We start from the raw sequence: 15,186 nt of genomic DNA on the forward strand, positions 1-15,186 counted from the left end.
GCTGCTCCCGAGGCTCTGGGAATGCCGTGCTGGGGATTGGGGTGTCCCAGGAGTCTGGGAATGCCGTGCTGGGGATTTGGCTGCTCCCAGGACTTTGGGAATGCCGTGCTGGGATTTGGCTGCTCCCGGCGCTCTGGGAATGCCGTGCTGGGGATTGGGGTGTCCCAGGGCTCTGGGAATGCCGTGCCGGGGCTCAGCTGCTCCCGGGCCTTTGGGAATGCCGTGCCAGGGATTGGGGTGTCCCAGGAGTCTGGGATTGCAGTGCTGGGATTTGGCTGCTCCCGGGGCTCTGGGAATGCCGTGCTGGGGATTGGGGTGTCCCAGGAGTCTGGGAATGCCGTGCCGGGGCTCGGCTGCTCCCGGGGCTCTGGGAATGCCGTGCCGGGGCTCGGCTGCTCCCAGGGCTCTGGGAATGCCGTGCTGGGGATTGGGGTGTCCCAGGAGTCTGGGAATGCCATGCCGGGGCTCGGCTGCTCCCGGGCCTTTGGGAATGCTGTGCTGGGGATTGGGATGTCCCAGGACTCTGGGAATGCCATGCTGGGGATTGGGGTGTCCCCGGACTCTGGGAATGCCGTGCCAGGGATTGGGGTGTCCCAGGGCTCTGGGAATGCCGTGCTGAGGATTGGGGTGTCCCAGGAGTCTGGGAATGCCGTGCCGGGGCTCGGCTGCTCCCAGGGCTCTGGGAATGCCGTGTTGGGGATTGGGATGTCCTGGGACTCTGGGAATGCCGTGCCAGGGATTGGGGTGTCCCAGGAGTCTGGGAATGCCGTGCTGGGGATTGGGGTGTCCCAGGAGTCTGGGAATGCCGTGCCAGGGATTGGGGTGTCCCAGGAGTCTGGGAATGCCGTGCCGGGGCTCGGCTGCTCCCAGGGCTCTGGGAATGCCGTGCTGGGATTTGGCTGCTCCCGAGGCTCTGGGAATGCTGTGCTGGGATTTGGCTGCTCCCGGGACTTTGGGAATGCCGTGCTGGGGATTGGGGTTGTCCCAGGGCTCTGGGATTGCAGTGCTGGGATTTGGCTGCTCCCAGGACTTTGGGAATGCCGTGCCGGGGCTCGGCTGCTCCCGGGGCTCTGGAGCAGCGCGCTGACGGCGGCGTTCCCGGCAGGAAGCGGTGCAGCTGGCGCGGCAGAAGGAGCAGGAGCTGTCGGCGCGGGGCGAGCGCTGCAACGCCTCGGTGCTGGAGCTGTGGGAGCGCTGCAAGCCCTGCCTGCGGCAGCGCTGCCTCCGCTTCTACTCCCGCACCTGCCACAGCGGCGCCGGGCTGGTGGGCCGCCAGGTGAGCCACAGCGGCGCCGGGAAACAGCGGGGAAAACAGCGGGGGAACAGCGGGGAAATAATGGGGAAATAATGGGGAAATAATAGGGAAAAACAGCGGGGAGACGGCGGGGGAGTAATGGGGAAACAGCGGGGAAATAATGGGGAAATAATGGGGAAACAGCGGGGAAATAATGGGGAAATAATGGGGAGACGGGTGGGGAAATAATGGGGAAAAACGGGGAAATAATGGGGAAACAGCAGGGAAATAATGGGGAAATAATGGGGAAATAATGGGGAGACGGGTGGGGAAATAATGGGGAAAAACGGGGAAATAATGGGGAAACAGCAGGGAAATAATGGGGGAAAAATGGGGAAATAATGGGGAAACAGCAGGGAAACTGTGGGGAAACAATGGGGAAACAGCAGGGAAATAATGGGGGAAAAACGGGGAAATAATGGGGAAACAGCAGGGAAATAATGGGGAAACAGCGAGGAAACGGGGGAATAATGAGGAAACAGCGGGGAAATAATGGGAAAACAGTGGGGAAACAGTGGGGAAACAGTGGGGAAACAGCAGGGAAATAATGGGGGGAAAACAGGGAAATAATGGGGAAACAGCGGGGAAACTGGGGAAATAATGGGGAATCAGTGGGGAAAAAAACAGGGAAATAATGGGGAAACAGCAGGGAAAAATGGGAAAACAGCGGGGAAATAATGGGGAAAAAATGGGGAAATAATGGGGAAACAGTGGGGGAAAAACAGGGAAACGCTGGGGAAATAATGGGGAAAAACCAGGAAACAATGGGGAAACAGCAGGGAAATAATAGGGAAATAATGGGGATATAATGGGGAAATAATGGGGATATAATGGGGGAAACACCAGGAAACAGTGGGGAAACAGCAGGGAAACAATGGGGAAACACTGGGGAGATCATGGGGAAAGAACAGGAAACAATAGGGAACAGCAGGGAAAAAATGGGGAAATTCTGGGGAAACAATGGGAAAATAATGGGGAAACACCAGGAAACAGCAGGGAAACACTGGGAAATAATGGGGGAAAAATGGGGAAATAATGGGGAAACACTGGGGAAACAGCAAGGAAACAGTGAGGAAACACCAGGAAACAACAGGGAAACAGCAGGGAAATAATAGGGAAATAATGGGGATATAATGGGGAAATAATGGGGATATAATGGGGAAATAATGGGGATATAATGGGGAAACACCAGGAAACAGTGGGGAAACAGCAGGGAAACAATGGGGAAACAGTGGGGAGATCATGGGGAACAACAGGGAAACACTGGGGAAATAATGGGGGAAAAATGGGGAAATAATGGGGAAACAGTGGGGAAACACCAGGAAACAGCAGGGAAACGGCAGGGAAATAACAGAGAAATAATGGGGATATAATGGGGAAATAATGGGGGTATAATGGGGAAACACCAGGAAACAGTGGGGAAACAGCAGGGAAACAATGGGGAAATAATGGGGAAACACGAGGAAACAACAGGGGAAACACAGGGGAATACTGGGAAAATAATGGGGAAACACCAGGAAACAGCAGGGAAACACTGGGGAAACAATGGGGAAAACAGCGGGGAAACACCAGGAAACAATGCAGAAATAATGGGGAAACACCAGGAAACAATGGGGAAACACTGGGGAAATAAGGGGGAAACACCAGGAAACACCAGGAAACAATGCAGAAATAATGGGGAGACACCAGGAAACAATGGGGAAACACTGGGGAAATAAGGGGGAAACACCAGGAAACACCAGGAAACAATGCAGAAATAATGGGGAGATACCAGGAAACAATGGGGAAACACCAGGGAACAGCAGGGAAAAAATGGGGAAATGCTGGGGAAACAACAGGTAAATACCAGGAAAGTACCAGGAGAACATTGGGAAAACAACGGGAAAAAACCAGGGGGGATTGGAGATGATCCCGTTCCCAAGCTGAGGGACAGTGGGATCCTGGCAAAAGGGGATTTGGCATGATCCCGTTCCCACATTTGGGATGATCCCATTCCCACATCTGATCCCGTTGCCACTAGTGACTCCAGGCAGGTGAGGGGCACCGGGATCCCAGGAAAAGGGGGAATTCAGCCTCACCCCGTTCCCATTAACTGGAAAACTGCCGGGGCAGGGATCCCACATCACACCGGAATACTGGGAATGGGGGATTCTGCCCTGATCCCATTCCCAGAGCTTTGTCAGCTGAGGGATCCCACAGGGATCCCAGGAAAGGGGGATTTTGCCCCGATCCCATTCCCAGAGGGTCTCCAGGTGCAGGATCCCACATCACGCACGGATCCTGGGAATGGCCAGGTTTTGATCCCATTCCCAGAAGTTCACCAGGTGTGGGATCCCACATGGCCCAGAAATACCAGGAAAGGGGAGATTTTGCCCTGATCCCATTCCCAGAGGGTTTCCAGGTGCAGGATCCCGGGAACAGCTGTGTTTTGATCCCATTCCCAGAGGATCTCCAGGTGATGGATCCTCCATCACACAGAGATCCTGGGAATGGGAGATTTTGCCCTGATCCCATTCCCAGAGGGTCTCAGGTGCAGGATCCCACATGGCACAGGGATCCCAGCTTGTGATCCTGTTCCCAGAGGATCTCCAGGTGCAGGATCCCAGGAACAGCTGGGTTGTGACCCTGTTCCCAGAGGATCTCTAGGTGCAGGATCCCAGGAAGGGTCAGGTTGTGACCCCGTTCCCAGAGGATCTCGAGGTGTGGGATCCCGGGTACGGCCCAGTTTTGATCCCGTTCACAGAGGATCTCCAGGTGCAGGATCTCCAGGTGTAGGATCTCCAGGTGTAGGATCTCCAGGTGCAGGATCCCGGGTGCAGGATCTCCAGGTGCAGGATCTCCAGGTGCAGGATCCCCAGGTGCAGGATCCCGGGTGCAGGATCTCCAGGTGCAGGATCCCGGGTGCAGGATCTCCAGGTGCAGGATCTCCAGGTGCAGGATCCCCAGGTGCAGGATCTCCAGGTGCAGGATCTCCAGGTGCAGGATCCCGGGTGCAGGATCTCCAGGTGCAGGATCTCCAGGTGCAGGATCCCCAGGTGCAGGATCTCCAGGTGCAGGACCCCGGGTGCACGCCCCAGGGATCTCGGGCTGTGACCCCATTCCCAGAGGATCTCCAGGTGTGGGATCCCGGGTACGGCCCAGTTTTGATCCCGTTCCCAGAGAGTCTCAGGTGCAGGGATCCCAGGTTTTGATCCTGTTCCCAGAGGATCTCCAGGTGCAGGATCCCAGGAACAGCTGGGTTGTGACCCCATTCCCAGAGGGTTCCAGGTGCAGGATCCCGGGAATGGCCATGTTTTGATCCCATTCCCAGAGGATCTCCAGGTGCAGGATCTCCAGGTGCAGGATCTCCAGGTGCAGGATCCCGGGAACAGCTGGGTTGTGACCCCGTTCCCAGAGGATCTCCAGGTGCAGGATCTCCAGGTGCAGGATCCCGGGTGTAGGATCTCCAGGTGCAGGATCTCCAGGTGCAGGATCTCCAGGTGCAGGATCTCCAGGTGCAGGATCCCGGGTGCAGGATCTCCAGGTGCAGGATCTCCAGGTGCAGGATCCCGGGTGCAGGATCTCCAGGTGCAGGATCCCGGGTGCAGGATCTCCAGGTGCAGGATCCCAGGTGCAGGATCCCGGGTGCAGGATCTCCAGGTTTAGGATCTCCAGGTGCAGGATCCCAGGTGTAGGATCTCCAGGTTTAGGATTTCCAGGTGCAGGATCTCCAGGTGCAGGATCTCCAGGTGCAGGATCTCCAGGTGCAGGATCCCGGGTGCAGGATCTCCAGGTGCAGGATCTCCAGGTGCAGGATGTCCAGGTGCAGGATCTCCAGGTGCAGGATCTCCAGGTGCAGGATCCCAGGTGCAGGATCCCGGGTGCAGGATCTCCAGGTGTAGGATCTCCAGGTGCAGGATCTCCAGGTGCAGGATCCCAGGTGCAGGATCCCGGGTGCAGGATCCCGGGTGCAGGATCCCGGGTGCAGGATCTCCAGGTGCAGGATCTCCACATGCAGGATCCCGGGTGCACACCCCAGGGATCCCGGGCTGTGACCCCGTTGCCGTCCGCAGCTGGAGGAGTTCCTGAACCGCTCGTCGCCCGTGTCCATCTGGGTGGACGGCGAGCGCCTGGACTCGCTGGCGGAGCGCGACGAGCGCCAGGAGCGGCAGCTGCAGGACCTGGAGGAGCGCTTCGGCCTCCTGGAGGACGGCGTCGAGGACATCTTCCGCGACAGCTCCCGCGTGCAGGGCCGCCTCCAGCCCTTCTTCCAGGCGCCCTTCGGCGGCTTCCGCGAGGCGCTGGGGCCGCCGGCGCAGCGCCTGCGCTTCCCGCGGCGCTTCCGACGCTTCTCCGGCGCCTTCTTCCCGCTCTTCCAGCGGCCGCACGGCGGCTTCCAGCAGCTCTTCCAGCCGCTCTTCCAGATCACCCAGCGCGTGCTGGAGGACGCCCAGGGCGGCTGGGAGATCCCCTCGGCGGAATTCGGGACAGGTAGGAGGGAGGCGAGCGAGATCCCGGGTGGGGGATCCCGAATTTTGGTGGGACGAGGAATTTGGTGGGAATTTTTAGGGACGAGGCTTCCCGGAGAGTGCTCGGAACTTCTGAGGCTGAGCTCGATCCTAAAGGGAATTCCCGCGGAAATGTGGGAATGGCGAGCTCTGCTGTCGGGGATTTTGGGGTGTTGGCCCGCCTCGATCCCGGCTGCCATCACGGGAATGGGGTTTTCTTGGGAATGTTGCTGGTTTTTGTTTTTTTGGGAATGCTGTTGATGGTTTTGTTGGGAATGTTGCAGGTTTTTGGTTTTCTGGGAATGCTGCTGATGGTTTTCTTAGGAATGTTGCAGGTGTTTGGTTTTTCTGGGAATGCTGCTGATGGTTTTGTTGGGAATGTTGCCGATGTTTGGTTTTTTTGAGAATGCTCCTGATGTTTTTGTTGGGAATGTTGCAGGTTTTTGGGTTTTCTGGGAATGCTGCTGATGGTTTTCTTGGGAATGTTGCAGGTTTTTGGCTTCTCTGGGAATGCTGCTGATGGTTTTCTTAGGAATGTTGCAGGTTTTTGGTTTTGTTGGGAATGCTGCTGATGGTTTTCTTAGGAATGTTGCAGGTGTTTGGTTTTGTGGGGAATGTTGCCAGTTTTTGGTTTTTCTGGGAATGCTGCTGATGTTTTTCTTGGGAATATTTGGGTGTTCGGGTTTTTCTGGGAATGCTGCTGATGGTTCTGTTGGGAATGTTGCAGCTGTTTGGTTTTCTGGGAATGCTGCTGATGGTTTTTTCAGGAATGTTTGGGTTTTTGGTTTTTCTGGGAATGCTGCTGATGGTTTTGTTGGGAATGTTGCAGGTGTTTGGGTTCTCTGAGAATGCTGTTGATGGTTTTCTTGGGAGTGTTGCAGGTTTTTGGTTTTCTGGGAATGCTGCTGATGGTTTTGTTGGGAATGTTGCAGCTGTTTCTATTTTCTGGGAATGCTCTTGATGGTTTAGTTGGGAATATTTGGGTTTTTGGTTTTTCTGAGAATGCTGTTGATGGTTTTGTTGGGAATGTTTCAGCTGTTTGATTTTTTGGGAATGCTGCTGATGGTTTTCTTGGGAATATTTGGGTGTTTGGGTTTTTCTGGGAATGCTCTTGATGGTTTTGTGGGGAATGTTGCAGCTGTTTGGTTTTTTGGGAATGCTGTTGATGGTTTTGTTGGGAATGTTGCAGCTGTTTGGTTTTTTGGGAATGCTGCCGGTATTTTTGGGGGAATGCTGCAGATGTTTGGGTTTTTTTTTTTTGCTGTTTGTGTTTTTTTGGGATTGCTGCCGAAGTTTTTTGGGTGTTTATTTTGGGATTGGTACCGCTGTTTTTTTGGGTGTTTGCTTTTTTTTGGGATTACAGCCGATGTTTTTTTTGGGAATGTCACAGCCGGTGCCGTCACCGTCTGCCAACGCAGCCCTGGGGACAGGAGGGGCCCAAATTCCAAGGAAAATCACCCAAATTCCAAGGGAAAAATGGCTTTTCTGGCACCTGGGGGGAGCTGCCGGGGCTGGGGGGGATTCGGGGAGCTGAGGCCGGCCCGGAATTCCCGCAGAATCCCGGAATTTCAGCAATGACCGGATGGTGTGCCGGGAGATCCGGCGGAACTCGGCCGGCTGCCTGCGGATGCGGGATGAGTGCGAGCAGTGCCGGGAGATCCTGGCCCTGGGTGAGCCGGGAATGGGAATGGGAACGGGAATGGGAACGGGGATGGGGAATGGGAACGGGGATGGGAATGGGAATGGGAACGGGGAATGGGAACGGGAATGGGAAAAGGGATGGAAAACTGGGAATGGGGATGGGGATTGGAATGGGATGGGGATGGGGATGGGAACGGGAACGGGGAATGGGAACGGGGAACGGGAATGGGGAATGGGAACGGGAATGGGAACGGGAATGGGAATGGGAATGGGAAAAGGGATGGAAAACTGGGAATGGGGATGGGGATTGGAATGGGAATGGGGATGGGGAATGGGAACGGGAACGGGGAATGGGAACGGGGAATGGGAATGGGAACGGGAATGGGAATGGGAATGGGAATGGGAATGGGAACGGGGATGGGAACGGGAATGGGAATGGGAATGGGAAAAGGGATGGAAAACTGGGAATGGGGATGGGGATTGGAATGGGGATGGGGAATGGGAACGGGAACGGGAACGGGAATGGGGATGAGAATGGGAATGGGAATGGGAATGGGAATGGGAATGGGGATGGGGATGGGGATGGGAAAGGGGGCAGGAATGGGGAGAGGAACGTGGATGGGGATGGGGATAGGAATAGGAAAGGGAACAGGGATGGGAAACAGAAAGGGAATGGGGATGGGGAGCAGGAATGGGGACGGGAACAGGAATGGGATTGGGGAACGGATTGGAATGGAAAACTGGGAATGGGAATGGGGAGGAGAACGGGAACAGGGATGGGGATGGGAATGGAGATGGGGATGAGGAAATGGCGGAATGGGAATGGGGATGTGAATGGGAATGAGGATGGGAAAAGGGATGGAAAACTGGGAATGGGGATGGGGATTGGGACGGGGACGGGAATGGGGATGGGGACGGGGAATGGGGATGGGAATGGGAACTGGGATGGGGATGGGGATGGGGATGGGGATGGGGATGAGGATGGGAATGAGGATGGAAAACTGGGAATGGAAATGGGCATTGGGATGGGGATGGGAACAGGGATGGGGGATGGGAATGGGGATAGGAATGGAGATGGAAAACTGGGAATGGGGATTGGGATTGGGATGGGGAGGGAATGGGGCTGGGAGTGGAGATGGGAATGGGAATGGGGACGGGAATGGGATGGCGATGGGGACAGGGATGGGGATGGGGGGCAGAGTTAATGGTATGGGTAGGTCTGGGGGGGTTTGGGGTTTTGGGGTGCATTTTGGGGTCTGGGGGGATGGGATGAGACAGGACGGGAGGGGATGGGGTGGGATGAGCCCCCCCGGGGCCGTGCTGACCCCATCCCATGACCCCATGCCAGACTGCGGGCAGGAGGATCCCTCGCAGCAGGAGCTGCGGGAGCAGCTGGAGGACGCCGTGCGCGTGGCCGAGCGCTTCACGCGCCGCTACGATTCCCTGCTCCGGGAATTCCAGGAGGAGATGCTCAACACCTCCGGCCTGCTGGACCAGCTGAACCGCCAGTTCGGCTGGGTGTCCCGCCTGGCCAACCATTCCCTGGCCTCCGACGGCTTCCTGCAGGTCACCACGGTGAGGCCGGCGGGACGGGGGCCGGCAGCGGGGCTGGGGAGGCGGAAAGTGGGACAGGGCCACAAAGAGCCCTTTGTGAAATCTCTCGGCTGCGCCCGGATGCGGCGCCCGGGATGGGATCCAAGGTCGGGGGCCCGCCTGGGGCTCTCCCGCGGCCGCTCCGAGCTCGCGGCTCCGGGCTGTGCCGCGGGGTGAGCCCGCCGTGGCGCTTCCAGGTGATGTCCAAGGCTCCGAATCCCGAGGATCCGTCGGCGCCGTCGGACACGCAGGTGACGGTGCAGCTCTTCGACACGGAGCCGCTGGAGCTGACGGTGCCCGGGCACATCCCGTGGGACGATCCCCGCTTCATGGAGACCGTGGCCGAGCAGGCGCTGCGGCACTTCAAGGAAAACGCCGTGTGAGTCCGGGACCTTCCCAAAAAAACCCCCCCCCGTGGGATGGCAGCGGGCTCATCCCGATTTTTCCCTCGTTCCCAGAGAGTAGCCGGGCGATGCTGCCGCCGCTGCCGCCCCTCCGGATCCCCCTTCCCGGGGGGAATTGTCACCCTCGCTGCCAGCTCTCCCCTCCTGACCCTTCCTGCTGCCAGACAGAAAATAAAGGTAGAGTTGAAAGCCTTGGCTCTGCTTCCGCAGTTTTTCGGACAATCCTGAGGGAAAAATGAGGAAAAACAGCCTCGGTGCAGTCACTGTGGAATTGTGGAGTTGAGGAATCGGGATCGGTTCCCAAATCGGATCCAGCAGGAGCCCCCCAGGATGGGGGACCTGTCCCCATCCCATGGACACGGATCCCAGTGCCAGGGCCTGTCCCCATCCCATGGACACGGATCCCAGTGCCAGGGCCTGTCCCAGTTCATGGACACGGATCCCAGTGCCAGGGCCTGTCCCAGTGCCATGGACACGGATCCCAGTGCCAGGGCCTGTCCCAGTTCATGGACACGGATCCCAGTGCCAGGGCCTGTCCCCATCCCAGGGACACGGATCCCAGTGCCAGGGCCTGTCCCAGTTCATGGACACGGATCCCAGTGCCAGGGCCTGTCCCCGTCCCATGGACACGGATCCCAGTGCCAGGGCCTGTCCCAGTGTCATGGACACGGATCCCAGTGCCAGGGCCTGTCCCCATCCCATGGACACGGATCCCAGTGCCAGGGCCTGTCCCAGTGCCATGGACACGGATCCCAGTGCCAGGGCCTGTCCCAGTTCATGGACACGGATCCCAGTGCCAGGGCCTGTCCCAGTTCATGGACACGGATCCCAGTGCCAGGGCCTGTCCCAGTTCATGGACACGGATCCCAGTGCCAGGGCCTGTCCCAGTTCATGGACACGGATCCCAGTGCCAGGGCCTGTCCCCATCCCATGGACACGGATCCCAGTGCCAGGGCCTGTCCCCATCCCATGGACACGGATCCCAGTGCCAGGGCCTGTCCCAGTTCATGGACACGGATCCCAGTGCCAGGGCCTGTCCCAGTGCCATGGACACGGATCCCAGTGCCAGGGCCTGTCCCAGTGCCATGGACACGGATCCCAGTGCCAGGGCCTGTCCCAGTGCCATGGACACGGATCCCAGTGCCAGGGCCTGTCCCCATCCCATGGACACGGATCCCAGTGCCAGGGCCTGTCCCAGTGCCATGGACACGGATCCCAGTGCCAGGGCCTGTCCCCATCCCATGGACACGGATCCCAGTGCCAGGGCCTGTCCCAGTGCCATGGACACGGATCCCAGTGCCAGGGCCTGTCCCAGTGCCATGGACACGGATCCCAGTGCCAGGGCCTGTCCTTATCCCATGGACACGGATCCCAGTGCCAGGGCCTGTCCCCATCCCATGGACACGGATCCCAGTGCCAGGGCCTGTCCCAGTGCCATGGACACGGATCCCAGTGCCAGGGCCTGTCCCCATCCCATGGACACGGATCCCAGTGCCAGGGCCTGTCCCAGTGCCATGGACACGGATCCCAGTGCCAGGGCCTGTCCCAGTTCATGGACACGGATCCCAGTGCCAGGGCCTGTCCCAGTTCATGGACACGGATCCCAGTGCCAGGGCCTGTCCCAGTGCCATGGACACGGATCCCAGTGCCAGGGCCTGTCCCCATCCCATGGACACGTATCCCAGTGCCAGGGCCTGTCCCCATCCCATGGACACGGATCCCAGTGCCAGGGCCTGTCCCAGTTCATGGACACGGATCCCAGTGCCAGGGCCTGTCCCAGTTCATGGACACGGATCCCAGTGCCAGGGCCTGTCCCAGTGCCATGGACACGGATCCCAGTGCCAGGGCCTGTCCCCATCCCATGGACACGGATCCCAGTGCCAGGGCCTGTCCCAGTTCATGGACACGGATCCCAGTGCCAGGGGCTGTCCCAGTTCATGGACACGGATCCCAGTGCCAGGGCCTGTCCCAGTTCATGGACACGGATCCCAGTGCCAGGGCCTGTCCCCATCCCATGGACACGGATCCCAGTGCCAGGGCCTGTCCCAGTGCCATGGACACGGATCCCAGTGCCAGGGCCTGTCCCCATCCCATGGACACGGATCCCAGTGCCAGGGCCTGTCCCAGTGCCATGGACACGGATCCCAGTGCCAGGGCCTGTCCCAGTGCCATGGACACGGATCCCAGTGCCAGGGCCTGTCCCAGTTCATGGACACGGATCCCAGTGCCAGGGCCTGTCCCAGTTCATGGACACGGATCCCAGTGCCAGGGCCTGTCCCAGTTCATGGACACAGATCCCAGTGCCAGGGCCTGTCCCAGTGCCATGGACACGGATCCCAGTGCCAGGGCCTGTCCCCATCCCATGGACACGGATCCCAGTGCCAGGGCCTGTCCCCATCCCATGGACACGGATCCCAGTGCCAGGGCCTGTCCCCATCCCATGGACACGGATCCCAGTGCCAGGGCCTGTCCCAGTGCCATGGACACGGATCCCAGTGCCAGGGCCTGTCCCCATCCCATGGACACGGATCCCAGTGCCAGGGCCTGTCCCAGTGCCATGGACACGGATCCCAGTGCCAGGGCCTGTCCCAGTGCCATGGACACGGATCCCAGTGCCAGGGCCTGTCCCAGTTCATGGACACGGATCCCAGTGCCAGGGCCTGTCCCAGTTCATGGACACGGATCCCAGTGCCAGGGCCTGTCCCAGTGCCATGGACACGGATGCCAGTGCCAGGGCCTGTCCCAGTTCATGGACACCGATCCCAGTGCCAGGGCCTGTCCCCATCCCATGGACACGGATCCCAGTGCCAGGGCCTGTCCCCATCCCATGGACACGGATCCCAGTGCCAGGGCCTGTCCCCATCCCATGGACACGGATCCCAGTGCCAGGGCCTGTCCCCATCCCATGGACACGGATCCCAGTGCCAGGGCCTGTCCCCATCCCATGGACACGGATCCCAGTGCCAGGGCCTGTCCCCATCCCATGGACACGGATCCCAGTGCCAGGGCCTGTCCCAGTTCATGGACACGGATCCCAGTGCCAGGGCCTGTCCCCATCCCATGGACACGGATCCCAGTGCCAGGGCCTGTCCCCATCCCATGGACACGGATCCCAGTGCCAGGGCCTGTCCCCATCCCATGGACACGTATCCCAGTGCCAGGGCCTGTCCCCATCCCATGGACACGGATCCCAGTGCCAGGGCCTGTCCCAGTTCATGGACACGGATCCCAGTGCCAGGGCCTGTCCCCATCCCATGGACACGGATCCCAGTGCCAGGGCCTGTCCCAGTTCATGGACACGGATCCCAGTGCCAGGGCCTGTCCCCATCCCATGGACACGGATCCCAGTGCCAGGGCCTGTCCCAGTTCATGGACACGGATCCCAGTGCCAGGGCCTGTCCCCATCCCGTGGACACGGATCCCAGTGCCAGGGCCTGTCCCAGTTCATGGACACGGATCCCAGTGCCAGGGCCTGTCCCAGTGCCATGGACACGGATCCCAGTGCCAGGGCCTGTCCCAGTTCATGGACACGGATCCCAGTGCCAGGGCCTGTCCCAGTTCATGGACACGGATCCCAGTGCCAGGGCCTGTCCCAGTTCATGGACACGGATCCCAGTGCCAGGGCCTGTCCCAGTTCATGGACACGGATCCCAGTGCCAGGGCCTGTCCCCATCCCATGGACACGGATCCCAGTGCCAGGGCCTGTCCCCTTCCCATGGACATGGATCCCAGTGCCAGGGCCTGTCCCAGTTCATGGACACGGATCCCAGTGCCAGGGCCTGTCCCAGTTCATGGACACGGATCCCAGTGCCAGGGCCTGTCCCAGTCCCATGGACACGGATCCCAGTGCCAGGGCCTGTCCCCATCCCATGGACACGGATCCCAGTGCCAGGGCCTGTCCCCATCCCATGGACACGGATCCCAGTGCCAGGGCCTGTCCCAGTGCCATGGACACGGATCCCAGTGCCAGGGCCTGTCCCAGTTCATGGACACGGATCCCAGTGCCAGGGCCTGTCCCAGTTCATGGACACGGATCCCAGTGCCAGGGCCTGTCCCAGTTCATGGACACGGATCCCAGTGCCAGGGCCTGTCCCAGTTCATGGACACGGATCCCAGTGCCAGGGCCTGTCCCAGTGCCATGGACACGGATCCCAGTGCCAGGGCCTGTCCCAGTGCCATGGACACGGATCCCAGTGCCAGGGCCTGTCCCAGTTCATGGACACGGATCCCAGTGCCAGGGCCTGTCCCAGTGCCATGGACACGGATCCCAGTGCCAGGGCCTGTCCCCATCCCATGGACACGGATCCCAGTGCCAGGGCCTGTGCCAGTTCATGGACACGGATCCCAGTGCCAGGGCCTGTCCCCATCCCATGGACACGGATCCCAGTGCCAGGGCCTGTCCCAGTTCATGGACACGGATCCCAGTGCCAGGGCCTGTCCCCATCCCATGGACACGGATCCCAGTGCCAGGGCCTGTCCCAGTTCATGGACACGGATCCCAGTGCCAGGGCCTGTCCCAGTTCATGGACACGGATCCCAGTGCCAGGGCCTGTCCCAGTGCCATGGACACGGATCCCAGTGCCAGGGCCTGTCCCAGTTCATGGACACGGATCCCAGTGCCAGGGCCTGTCCCAGTGCCATGGACACGGATCCCAGTGCCAGGGCCTGTCCCAGTGCCATGGACACGGATCCCAGTGCCAGGGCCTGTCCCAGTTCATGGACACGGATCCCAGTGCCAGGGCCTGTCCCAGTGCCATGGACACGGATCCCAGTGCCAGGGCCTGTCCCAGTGCCATGGACACGGATCCCAGTGCCAGGGCCTGTCCCAGTTCATGGACACGGATCCCAGTGCCAGGGCCTGTCCCAGTGCCATGGACACGGATCCCAGTGCCAGGGCCTGTCCCAGTTCATGGACACGGATCCCAGTGCCAGGGGTGTCCCCATCCCATGGACACGGATCCCAGTGCCAGGGCCTGTCCCAGTTCATGGACACGGATCCCAGTGCCAGGGCCTGTCCCCATCCCATGGACACGGATCCCAGTGCCAGGACCTGTCCCAGTGCCATGGACACGGATCCCAGTGCCAGGGCCTGTCCCCATCCCATGGACATGGATCCCAGTGCCAGGGCCTGTCCCAGTGCCATGGACACGGATCCCAGTGCCAGGGCCTGTCCCCATCCCATGGACACGGATCCCAGTGCCAGGGCCTGTCCCCATCCCATGGACACGGATCCCAGTGCCAGGGCCTGTCCCCATCCCATGGACACGGATCCCAGTGCCAGGGCCTGTCCCAGTTCATGGACACGGATCCCAGTGCCAGGGCCTGTCCCCATCCCATGGACACGGATCCCAGTGCCAGGGCCTGTCCCAGTTCATGGACACGGATCCCAGTGCCAGGGCCTGTCCCAGTGCCATGGACACGGATCCCAGTGCCAGGGCCTGTCCCAGTGCCATGGACACGGATCCCAGTGCCAGGGCCTGTCCCAGTTCATGGACACGGATCCCAGTGCCAGGGCCTGTCCCAGTTCCATGGACACGGATCCCAGTGCCAGGGCCTGTCCCTGTGCCATGGACACGGATCCCAGTGCCAGGGCCTGTCCCAGTTCATGGACACGGATCCCAGTGCCAGGGCCTGTCCCCATCCCATGGACACGGATCCCAGTGCCAGGGCCTGTCCCCATCCCATAGACACGGATCCCAGTGCCAGGGCCTGTCCCCATCCCATGGACACGGATCCCAGTGCCAGGGCCTGTCCCAGTTCATGGACA

At 60.0% G+C, this 15,186-nt stretch overlaps 1 protein-coding gene across 1 annotated transcript; it reads left to right on the forward strand.

Annotated features, from left to right (window-relative positions):
* Positions 1-60: 60 nt before the first annotated feature.
* CLU (clusterin) lies at positions 61-9,614 on the forward strand. Its single transcript, XM_053969303.1, has 7 exons — positions 61-978; positions 1,094-1,276; positions 5,347-5,764; positions 7,338-7,451; positions 8,771-8,997; positions 9,213-9,394; positions 9,474-9,614. The coding sequence occupies exons 1-7, from the start codon at positions 61-63 to the stop codon at positions 9,478-9,480; spliced, it is 2,049 nt and encodes a 682-aa protein (XP_053825278.1). The 3' UTR covers positions 9,481-9,614.
* Positions 9,615-15,186: the final 5,572 nt, after the last annotated feature.

The sequence above is a fragment of the Vidua macroura genome, unplaced genomic scaffold, assembly GCF_024509145.1.
Source record: "Vidua macroura isolate BioBank_ID:100142 unplaced genomic scaffold, ASM2450914v1 whyUn_scaffold_164, whole genome shotgun sequence".
Classification (NCBI taxonomy): domain Eukaryota; kingdom Metazoa; phylum Chordata; class Aves; order Passeriformes; family Viduidae; genus Vidua; species Vidua macroura.

Bases quoted from the DNA above. Each gene is read 5' to 3' on its own strand.
- CLU (XM_053969303.1), top strand. From the start codon at position 61: ATGCCGTGCTGGGGATTTGGCTGCTCCCAGGACTTTGGGAATGCCGTG. The intron at 1,277-5,346 runs GTGAGCCACAGC...TGCCGTCCGCAG, and splicing joins CCGGGCTGGTGGGCCGCCAG to CTGGAGGAGTTCCTGAACCG. The intron at 7,452-8,770 runs GTGAGCCGGGAA...ACCCCATGCCAG, and splicing joins CCGGGAGATCCTGGCCCTGG to ACTGCGGGCAGGAGGATCCC.